The sequence below is a fragment of the Aptenodytes patagonicus genome, chromosome 12, assembly GCF_965638725.1.
Source record: "Aptenodytes patagonicus chromosome 12, bAptPat1.pri.cur, whole genome shotgun sequence".
Classification (NCBI taxonomy): Eukaryota; Metazoa; Chordata; class Aves; order Sphenisciformes; family Spheniscidae; genus Aptenodytes; species Aptenodytes patagonicus.
The window spans coordinates 18,139,236-18,151,420 of record NC_134960.1 but is presented as its reverse complement, the minus strand read 5'-3'; the positions used below and the strand labels follow the sequence as shown (position 1 = coordinate 18,151,420).

The 12,185-nt window shown below is 39.5% G+C and overlaps 1 protein-coding gene across 2 annotated transcripts in view; it reads left to right on the top strand.

Annotated features, from left to right (window-relative positions):
- SLIT3 (slit guidance ligand 3) overlaps positions 1–12,185 on the top strand; it is a 549,687-nt gene that overhangs the window by 487,408 nt on the left and 50,094 nt on the right. For both annotated transcript variants that reach the window (XM_076349680.1, XM_076349679.1), the window contains exon 29: positions 6,220–6,359. In XM_076349680.1, coding sequence (XP_076205795.1) covers positions 6,220–6,359 — 140 coding nt within the window. The remainder of the gene's footprint in view (positions 1–6,219; positions 6,360–12,185) is intronic.

Below are 12,185 nucleotides of genomic sequence, written 5' to 3'. Positions count from 1 at the left end.
GTAACTGGGAGATTTGTGCTGCTACAGGCACTACTTTACAGCTAAGAAAATACAAGTTTGAGGCTTTGGCCACTAGTTGTCATTAAAGTTGATAGAAATTTTTTTTTTTAAAAGAGTTGCTGAAATTTTCATAGATTTGGTCCTCAGTATTTATGCTATTTCTTGCACAAAATATGTACAAAAGTACACCATACTGTTGCTTCAATTGCATATATGAAAGCTTCACTTCTAGAAGCTTTTATACATTACTGAGGCTGCTGCTTTGCCTTCCCCTATATATAGCTTCCTATCAGGGACAGCTGGAGGGAGACACAGAATTGCAAGGTTTATAAATGGTGTAAGCAGGGAGTCAAACCAGTACATTTTTTCAGTTTGATTCCAGTTTGGTTTCATCTGTGATTAAGACTGTTCCAACTGAGGTTAACTGTTTGTTAACCAAGTCGGCAAACTCATATCATCTTATGTCAGAAAATAGGATTTTTTCAAAATAGAAAGGGCCAGGTGAAAGTTTGGGTGACTGACAGGACTTTAGGTGCAATGGGGGATTAGCACCCCCCTCCTGTTCCCCTACCAATGGTAGGATGCCTTTTATCTTTCCAGCAAAGCGTTGTGGCTTCTTTTTGACTCCCCAGATCCCTCCTCTGGGAATGAGGCACAGAAGAGCTTCCATTTTGCCATGTGGGTGAGATGAGTGGGGAAGCAGAAAACAGAAGAAATGCCCCAAAGCTTCTCTCTGTCTCTGTGCTTGCCCACCCTCAAGAATTACCCCCTTCCAGAAACAGATCCAGCACATGCTGGACACAGAAGGACCCTGATGATGTTACAGTGGAAAAGGGCAGGTTGATGGGGATGAAGGGACGCTGTCAGTCTCTGTTACAAATAACAACCTGAGGCTTTCCAACATGGGAGAACAGGAGTAAAACGCATGGCCACGTCTCCATGAGGGGCAGTTTAGAGCTCAGCTTAAGCACTTGTGACAAGGCCCTGAGCAGAGCAGAAGCGCACATCTCCTGGGTACAGATGCGTCTGTAGGGTCATACTGGTGCATGGTGGGCAGAGAAGATGAGGAGGCTCTGCAGATCATAGCACATGCAAAGGGTCATGCTGCTTGACAGGACCCCCTAGAGTCTGGTGAAACCACTACTCTGCACTTGCGATCTGATATACCTCTTCTTGATTCAAATTTTAGCAGGCCCAGCAATTTTTGGAGTAAAAGTTCAGGTTCAGTTTCTGCTTGAGAGAAATAAAGGTCTGGTGGTCTTCAGTTCGGGTTCCCTTCTGGTCACCCTCATGTAATACTGTTTAGATAGCTTTTTCCAGCTTGTGCCAAAGCAAAATTGTACCATATTAGAATATCTGTTTTGTGTCACTTAGTACTCATTTTTCAAAATCTAGCTGATATTAAAAATGTGCTAGTAAAACATTTTATAATATCCATAATACTGGAATGAAAGGCTTCGGCTTATATTTTGGATTGGGTTTTTCTTTAGCATTTTAGTTTTGTCCTATGGTAGAAAGTAAGAAGTTTTGAATGACCTGAAATGAAAGCTGCTTCTGAATTTTTCTCGTGAAGAATTTTACGATTTCAGAGGCTTTGCTTCAGTTCCAAATAAACATAGTTTTTGAGATCATTTACAAAACTGCAGGGATGGTTTTGTTGCTTAACAACATTTGAGGCTTTTTAGGGAAGATATCTGCTTTTATAGTTATTTATATAGTTTCAGTTGGTCTAATAAAAGACACATAAAACCATATCTCATCAAAATCTTGCTTCATAAAATTGAATGTTCAGCTTATGCATTGCTCTATTTTCTCTCCATGTTTTTAATTCAGTCAGTCCACAGCCCCAGCTGCTCTGGGCAGAACAGGAGCGTGGGGCTAGCATGTCTTAGAGAAATGTGGTGTGGGATGGAACAGTCAGTGAAGGGGAAAGTAAAGAAACATTTTGAGATTGAATTTGGTTGGTTTGGTGTTTTTTTGGTGGGAAATCTCCTCTCCAGTGGATGGCAGCAGTCAGTGTTACATGCATATAAATTGTGTTCATCAAGATGGGAAAACGTTGCCTTAGATTATATGCTGTGAGGAAGTGGATGTCAAAAACATTTTCATGAGAGGCCTCCTTGGATTTTTCTGTTGTGTGGCCTGTAAAAGAAATTATATCTTCTGTATATTCTCTTCCCTAGGGAAATATATTCATACACAAGCTCTGCTGCCAAACTTGTCAAATCTTTACTCTTGTAAAAAGGAAACTTAAGCCAAAGCTCTCTCCCTGTGAAATGCCAAGCAGTTTAACTCTCAAGTTTCTGTAGCCTTAGACAAGAAAATTACCTTTTAAATAATGCTAAGGTGGTGATGTTCCCCAGGCAAAGACAGGAAATTCATAGTTATGACTGAGATTCCAGCCTGACTCACCCGCTGTGCCTTGTACCCACAAGGGCTCGCAGCAGCAGGCGATTGAGCCGCTCAGATTTGTTGTAATAGCAGGTTCTCGTGGGGCAGCCGAAGGGCAAAGGTTCAGCTGGAGTTCTTCAGTCCTTCTTGGCATCTTTTATTCTTGCGCTTTTTCAATTCTGAGTAATTTTCACATTCTCTTTTTTCAGGTAGGGACCTCTTCTGTGTTAAAGAGTAGTTAAGTGACATTGTGTGGCTCAGGGGATTAGAAACATGAAGTTCTTCCTCCCTTTGAATTGCTTATTATAATCTAATCTAATCTACTCTATGCCATCTTTGACAAAAGGTTGCCAAAAAAGGTGCTTATTGAGACTGATAATATAAGATGGTCAATCAGACATGTCCTGGTCATTTAGCATGCCTGCAAGTGAGACTGACAAAGGAGGTAGAGCTGTCAACTGTGCTTCAGTTAGTCACAGGCAACCAGCTGATCTTTGATAACCTACGCTGTTGGGAAACAAAGTCTCTGGATCATTTTAACTTTTCCCCATATAAACACACACACACACCCATTTTCCAGATCGTTTTCTTTAGCATTTTCCACAAACTTTAAGTTCCCTCATAAATGTAAAATCCTGGAACTGATTAACTCACTGGTGTTAATTCTGCCTGGTTCAAGGAAAAACATTGCATTTCCAGACTTACAGGCTACTTTATTGGGATGTAGATGTAAAAAGCTCCTTTACCAAGAAACTGTAATATTCCTGAAAGAATTTACTATTGCTATTTAAAAGTTGATTTTTTAAAATGTGATACGCTGTATGTATGCCTATTTTAATAAACAGATGCTAAACTGTTTCATTAGAGTTTATGAAAAAAATAATTTTGAATATAGTAAGCTTACACAATTGTCAGTATAATTCAGCTCCAAAAGTTTAAGTCATTAAGTTATGTCTTCCCTTGCACCTTCATGAGGATAATGGGGTTTTATTTAGTTCTTTATTTTTAGGAAAACACAACGCTAACAGAAAATCCCTAAACTGGAGGAATAGGGAATTTGGACCTTTATGCGATCACAGCATCGTAGAAAATAGCTCTTTCCTGCATGGCTCCATTGTTTCTGAGGTCCAGATGAAATGCCGTCTCACACTGCTTCACTATTTAGTCAGTACAAAGTTTTCATCGTTGTCTCTGGAATTAATTTTCTCTCTCGGTCAGCTGGAACCCAAGTTTGATGACCTTCCAGTCACTCTGCAAGCTTCATTTTTCTTCTAAGCTTTTTCTGGGAAAATACATACAAACAGTCCCAAACTGCAACTCTTTCAACATATGGTTCAATCCGGGTCCCAAATTGTATGTTTTATCTTTTAATTTCAGTCCTCATATTTGGCACATTTGAATGCAAATCAAAATAAAGAATCATACGTAAGCAATAATGTAAAGACTCCCTATAAAACATAGGGACCAGTAGCCAAATGTCATCAATTACGCTGACATTTCCTTCAGTATGGAATGTGTCCTAATACTGAGCAATTGTATGTTAACAGTCCCATATGTATTGTTACTAATGGTAACTTTACTGATTTGAACCATTACTGTGATAGTATTGAATAATGTCATTTTTAATTGCATACATCCAAGCTGTCCCAATCCTTTTGTGGAAGGAAAATGGTGTTACATTCACATAAAAATAACCAGCACAAAGCCACTCTTGTTGCTTTTCTTTAAATGGAGAGAAAAATTTGTGCTCCCAAACGGAGACCTTGGATGCCAAGTTGCAGCCTGGAGCATATTTTTATGTCTGAGTTATAAACGCCTGAAAATGGGGTTTTGTAATCGAAAAGGGAGACATGATGAATGTGCCACTGTATTTAATTAGATGTATTTAACCCCCTCCCCGACATTTGCATTGCCACAAAAGATGGTGTGCCAGCTCTTCTTTCTTATCTGCCTCCTGTGATCCTCTGGATCGTCGCAGGGTCAGCAAGAGGACATATTTTATTAGCAATAATGAGCTTGAGACAGGAAAAGAAAATATTTCTTATTGATTTATTGTGTCCTAAATTGGATTTATTTGAGCAATTTGGTTTTGGTTGTTCACGATGAAGGTTTTCTAACTCTCCTGACCTGTGAATGGTCCCTGCAGAACTGAATGAAGATGACTGTTAGCATGTGACCTATATGCCTGTTCTGTACCTATGTAGAAGATCTTACTGTGTGGTGGCTCAAGACACATTCCCTACCCTTTTTTTTTCCTCTTTGTTATTCCCTTAGTTTCTGAGGTTGCACATGTCATGAAGAATCTAACCTTATCCTCAGGGTCCAACCTAGGACCTATTGAAGGTGGATGCAGAGCTCTGTACCATCCCTCCCTTGGGAGTCCCCGCACTCTGCTCAGTCTGTGGCACACAGGAGGAAGAGAAGCAAATGTCATGCTGAGAGCAACGAGCCCAAAAGTGCTGCAGTTTTCTTCATAGGTTCTGAAGATCTCCTGTTTCTCCAGGGCATTCCACACCTCAACCCCATGACACCTGCATAAAGCAGGATAACCACCCTATGTCCACGTTGTCCATCTGAGCTCAAAAAAAGTACCCTGCAGCTATCTCTGCATTGGAAATTCTCCCGGTTTCAGAAAGCAGTGGATGGCAATTAGTGTGGCTGCTCTGGTGCTTTCTGTTTTTCATCCTCATCAATCAGTAGTGCTTTACGTTTGTTCAATTCCTTTTCTGCTACCAGAACTTGCATGGGAAAGGAAATGAATAGCTGAGTGAATGTGCAGTTTGGACTGGAACTCGAAACAACACAACTGCCCTTCCACACACACGCTTTCTGTGACTAGTGAACAGCAATACTGACACTTCAGATATCATTGCTGGCTTCTTAGAAGCCACTGGAATGACTGGAGCACTTAACACATGTTTTTAGACTCTCTTTTAGGAAACTGTGGCCTCCACCTCTTCATCACTCACAGCTAGTTTAAAATATAAAGGTTCTCTTAGCAACCATAACTTCTAGATCTAGAGAGGAAACTGAGATTGAAAAAAAATTAAAGTCATTCTTCAACCACTTAGTTTCTTACACTCCCTCTGGGGACCATACATCACAGTCTTGTGAGATAAAACATTTAGTGCAATTATTCTTCAATAGTGTCCACATCCTCACAGAACCATTCCTAGCTCTGCCATTGTTTGTTTGTATTCCAGTTGAATTATCTAGACATCATCAGCTCTTCTACAAATAGATGTTGGAGGAGCTGTAGAAGTACTGAAACCTTACTGCACTTGTAAAAGCAATCATTCCCAAACATTTCTTGTTTGGACAAGTGACAAAGTGGTAATGAGAAGAAAATGTTCATGTCTGTAAACTCAATTCAAGCCGTTGTTCTTTAAAGAGAGCGAGCTATCTAAAAGCTGCCAAGTCGCCCTATGATTGTGCAGTCCTCAGTAGGCAAGTATCCACATACTCACAAAATCATTAACAGAGAAGCCAAGGATTTGAATATTGTGATGAGTGTTTACTCTCCTGCCCTGGAGTTGCTTACTTCAATTCAGGGCTAGGGTTATCAACAAAGAAAGCAAAGGGAAGCACGACAGAGGCTGTCTCCTGCTGATGCTTTTATGTCTTATGTAAATAATTACATGACCCCATGAACCATCAGACTGCATCCTTCACCAAACACATAGGGTTAAAGTGCTGTGTACTTCACAACAGCAGTGAATTTGGCTCCAGCAACTCACTTTTATATGTTTTAATTTCAGTTTTATACCTCAAACCTCCCACCCCTTCAGATCCATGCTAACTTTTATTAATTTTTTTCTTTCTCCAAAGCTGTTCTTGTGTCCTTGGGTATGAAGGGGAGAGGTGTGAAATAAACCCGGATGACTGCGAAGATAATGACTGCGAGAATAACTCTACATGTGTGGATGGGATCAACAACTATGTCTGTCTCTGCCCTCCTAATTACACAGGTAAGAAAGGGCCACAACCAAAGAAGAACAGGAATCCATGAGGAGTCCATTCAGGCACTGAAGGGAAGGGTCCAAATGCATGTTTACTTTGTCCATGAGTGTTTAATTAACCAAGAATCTAGTCCCATTTTAAAACAACCTGGATGTCTTACTGGAAAGGTGTTAGTTCTACCAATATTGCAATACACGTGCTGACAAACATGGCCACTTTTCTGATGCTTCATTGTAAAATACATTAAAAAATAGTGAAGTTTAAGGTGTCGGAGAAATTTGCACTTCTGTGCGCACATTCTGTAAATGTATTTCAGAAATATTCCCAGTACTGACCTGAGTCTGATACACATCTGTTCTGAATCTTGGAAAATAAAAATAGTTCCTGTTTAAATTATGGTAGGAAAATAGCTTTTGGGGCATAGCTTTCACCTGAGATCTGAGAGGTCTGCATTTATTAAATAAAATGAGCCTACAATATGCTGTTTAAATTCATTATCTCCATTTCACAAGTGGAGAAGCAAAGGCTGTGTAAGAAACTGTAGGCTCAGTTGTAGTCTTCAGAGTGCACCCATGGCAGGTAGCCCAGCTCAGCAGATGTGCAGTCACCTGCTAAGACCACGGTGACAGAAGTTGGTAACCGAGTTAGAAATGGAATTAGTATCTACAGTGCCCATCCTGCATTTCAGATAAATTCCTTCCTAAACCTTCTGCAAGAGCAGAAACCCTCCTAACTGGAATCTAAAAATGCTTTTTCTCAAGTCATTACTGGAGCATACCATTGACTCATTCAAACTGCGTTAGCACAGCCTTCCTGGCTCAACATGGAGTGGTAAGGAAACACCTGCAACAGTTCCTGCTTCCATCCTTTGAAATGGGTTTATTACCTTCTAAGCATGGAGAAGTAATGAAGGGCTTCTTGTACACTGGAATATATTACATGTCAGGGGATTTAATGAGGATCAAGCTTGAGTGGCTGAGTAAGGCAGGAGGAAAGCTTCTAGAATTTCCAAACTCTTAAAATACTTTTGTGGCTGATACAAAGGAGGCCCATGTAAATCTTTAGCTGAGAAAAGCCTTGTGACTTGAATGTACATTTATTGGAGTTCTAAAATGATCTTTCTGCCAAAAACTGAAAAACTTCAGCTTAGCATAGTAAAGAGTTTTGCTTATAGGATGTTTAGCCCATTGTGCTTACTAGTGCACTATTTATGTGAGCTGTTCTTGGGTGGTTTCAAAAAAAGCTCCATACAAGGAGGCAGAGTCTTTACATTTACAAGAGGAAATACATTTGCCCAGCCAAGAAAAGACATATCTAGTAAGGAACTGAATCCAGTATATATGCAAATGCGCTTTTCTTTTCACAGGCATATTGCAGATTATCTTGGGTTTTGCAGACAAAAAAGTTAGGAAAGGACTAGATTGGGATTTCTTCTCAAATGGCAGTCTGGATAGGGGCCAGAAAACTCATATGATAAGATACTTCAGAATCAGTTTTGAAATATTTTTAATCAACTTCCAGCTTTTTTTTTTTTTTTACCTGAATATTGTCTGTGCTGTGCTTATGCTTATTAGCAGGAGTTGGTCAAATACTAGACCCTAGTCTTGCAATGTAGGATACACACAATTGTATATACCACAGAATATCACAATGCAGGTAATAGCTTTGACTACAGTTGAAACAAACTGAATTTCTGAAGAAGAGCAGGAAATACTTCTGGAAAATATAATATGAATCATAAGTGAAAAAGGTTGCAAAAATAGGGGTGTTGCTTAAATTAGAAATCTGAAGGGTTACAATAGTTCATGTTGCTTAAAAATAGGAAGAGTTTAGTGAACTGTGGTAAAAGAATTGCCTTAACCTGCTTTACCTCCATTTTGGAGGGGGATATTTCATCAAAACTGATCAGTCACCTGGAAGGACTCACTGCAGTGCAGCTGACTGGGCTGAAATATCCCTCAGAGGTACACCTGGCCCTCTCAGAGCAGAAAGGCAGGGAACAGCATAAAATGGCTGGAAGAATTGAAGCCATCAGCCAAACAAAAGTTACATACAAGCCAAGCAAATCTGAGCCATGGTATTGAGGGTCCTCTAGGAGTTGAATCCAAACACAAGAAATTGGACATCATCTGAAGTTGCTTGATTGAATGAACAGCAGCTAAGGGAATGCCATGGAAGCACATAGGCAAATCGTGAAGAAGCACTTTGAAAGGATTTGTGTGCCTGACCTGAAGAGAGAGGGATCTTTTGACCAAAGAGTTTGACTGAACTCTCCTGTGACATCCAGGGCATCTCTGTGTATATTCTCTTTAAATAAACCTTTTTATACTGAAGTAGTACCTGAAGCTACTATGGCAGTATCTATAAAAAAAAAAAAAAAAAAAAAAAAGTCGGTGCAGATGACTTTAATATTGTGTTGAATATGCTAAGAATAGTGAATGCTAACACTTCAGAGAGAAAGCGGGTCGCTGGAGGAGTCAGGAATACTTATTCCTGTGCTCAGAATTGTGTATTGAGCTACCTGCCTCCCTCTCAGGTGCTGACTGTGCTAAACATTGTGTTAGCAAACTGTGTGCTTCAGAGTTGCCAAGTGTATGGATTTTATCTATATTTATATGAACAAAGAATGGATGACAGAGGGTGCTTTCTAGGGAAGCAGTTTTTCTGTGAAGTAGTCTGGGGGACAATGAGCTCTCAGTGTGGTACTTTGCCTAAAAGGGCAGTGTTATCCATAGGCAGGGTGTATCTAGTAGGATAGAAAATGTAGGTAATATCTCTCTGTGTTGTGCCCAAATATTATATTGGGCAATATATTAGTCAACATTAGTTGACCAAACATTAGTCAACAACAATATTCTGTTGTTCAGAATTCAAAGAGCAAGTTGAGAGATGAGAAAGAGGATTAGAGGTGAAACACAAAAAAACATTGGGGGATTGAGAATAGGTCTTGAAGATCTCAAGAAAAATCTTATTTGGCTTAACAAAGAGTAGGCAGACAGAGCAAGCTTTTATTTTGCTTCCACAAACACTTGTTCCATAACACTTGTATGGAGAATAGAAATTTCTTTAAAAGATTCATTGGCTGGCCTTTGTGACTGAACAAATCCAGACCATACATTTTTATCAAGACTTGTTGGTTCTAGATTCAAACTGGATTTCTCAGCAGATGCTGTAGTTAAAACACAAGTTAATTCAAGAGTGGTCTATGTTACACTGGAGATCAGACTAGATGTTTCTGTACTGATAATCTGTGATGTTTTGAGTAACATTCGAGCTGTTGGTTATAGATGCCCAGCTCAGCTATTGCAGGGTCCTTCTTTTCTCAACTGTAGAGGCGGGCAGGCTCTGGTAGTACTGCGAAGTAGGTAGTCTGAATCCCTCAACACTCTTGTGGTCTTGGATGCCATAATACTGGTAAGACTGCAATGCTGTCACAGTAAACACTGCATGTATGAAATAAATGTATGTTGTAATACAAAGAATAGTCTGAATACAGGGAGGAAGAAGATCCAAGAGTGTGTGTGTGTGTGTTGTTTTGTAAGAAATATTTAGGATCCCCCTTGGTTTAGTTGACTAATGGTTAAATCATGATAGTAAATCTTATGTTCGTAAATGAAACGCAAATTAAAAATGCATGTGTTGGAAATGTTGACTATTGACAGAGTTGCAGTATCCAGGGTTTGTTTTTTTCTGTACCTTAGTATTTTCCTGCTTTATCTTCTGTCTGTCTAGTTTTACTTGTTATAGCCTTTTTAGGAAACAATATCCCAAATCATGATGCATAAATTTTGCTTTCATTGGTTGGAATAATGAAGGCCAAAGATCTTTCTTCAATTAATAACTTTTTGCAGTGTTTTGCCTTAAAATTCTTTGACAGTCTTTTCCCCCACTCAAAGTAGATGAAAAATGGCCAATTTGTTAAGTGACTGCTGAGGGAAGGAATTTCCCACACTCCAGCCCCATTTCACTTTCATTTAAAAAAAAACAACAAAAACCGCACCAAAAACAACCCACACTCACACAATAACCTCCTTCGTAGTTCCCTTCCATATAATAACTTTAAAATAATGTGCAAATACAAATTCTATGAAATAGGTAAACATAAGTTAAAGACAACAAAACTGAGAGGGAGGGCAGGCAGACAGCTGATCGCCATAAAAAAGATTCAAGCCCTTACCTGCACCACCAGATTTCCTCACCATTCTTAAAGTCAATATTTTCAATGTTGCTTGTATTTACATAACCAAACCAATACTCATGCTGTGTAGAAGAGTCCTGATGGCTTTTATTGTCAGCTGCTGTCTTATTTTTCCTCTCCCCAACTGGTTATTTTAATCCTGAAGCTAAATTATAAACATGTATTTCCTCCAGGATAATCGTGTACCCAAAGTTCAGCCAGCTCTAAAGCCTGAGCAGTCTGTGGGCTGCTTTACAACCTGGTCAGACCCCTTGATGGATTACAGCTCCTCCTTGCAGTTTCGTAGGCTTTCCTCCTCTTCAAAAAGAAACATATATAGGAACATCAAAAGAGGAAGCTATGAATTAGATCAGTCACCCTGGTTCTTTTCCTTTTTGTATTTTTCTAGTTTTTGTCTTTTTGGTTTAATATGGCCTATCTCCAGCTATCGATATAAACATTCCGCTGTCTCCCTAGCTTTGTGGTTTAGAATGTAGGACAAAATTCATACAATTTTTCCCTTCCATTCCTTTTTTCTATTCACTACTGTCATAGACCTTCTTGAGAGCCATCACTGTTTTGCTTAGAGTTCTAGATCCAAATATAGAATTCCATACCTCCAAAAAGAGATCCTCTCCTCAGTCTCACTATCCTCTGTGCTGTCCCATGAAGAGGTCTCCAAACATACGTAAATGGGCTGTACCAAACATGTACTTTGAATGGTTTTATGCTTTACTTGCTAGTTTATTTAGTTTTGTTTGTTTGCTGTGACTTTTCCTTCTTCCTATCTATTTGATTTTAGCCAGAAGCAGAAATGTGTAGTGCTTACACACAAAAAAAATCAGGAAATATTTCAGTTTTTGCTAAGGATCCTAAAAAGCCTCAGCAAACAGTCACACCTCTTTGTTCTGAAATCTAAACAAAAAAAATTAGCGGCTTCTACTACTGAAAATAGGTGTTTTCTAAAATACATGGCATCCTATGGTGGGGAGGGGGGAGCAAGTATTTTAAAATAGTTTGTTTCCCTGGGAAAAAGCTGCAAGCAGTTTGTATCACAGAAAAAAAATATCCCCAAAAAAACCCTAGAAACTATTTCTGGTTTTATGTGTTTGGAAGAGAAGGCTAAGATCTATTTTACCTTAGGGGACCCTGTGGTGTCCTGTGGTAGATGGTATCTGAGATTTTTGCAGTTGTGCTACTTTTAGACAGAACGCTATTCACTGTTAGTGATTATGGTCCCTTTTTCTGGCGTATCTGATTGTGGTAATGTTGCATGGCCAAAGCCAAGCACTTAGTCAAGCCAAACAACTCTGGAAGAAAGAAGTTCTGTGGTGACTTGTGGCTGACACTCTTTGCTGGAGCTCTCCAGCCCATTTACCATCACTAACCATTGTGAGACTGATTTGCAACAATCCCTGAGATGGGCACCAGTGACAGCTGAATGAAGCTGAAGTGGATCATTGCACTGTAGGTTGTTTTTTCCCCCTTGTGAGTTTTTAACTACGTGTTTGATACAGGAACGGGAAGGTTTTAGGTAGCGTGGTTCAGCCTTGTGGTTCCACAAGGATATGGACTGCCTAATAAACACTGAAGGCTTAAACAAGTACTTAACTATCAGCCTCTCTTAAAATTTCGGAACTTTAGCCATAATTTCCTT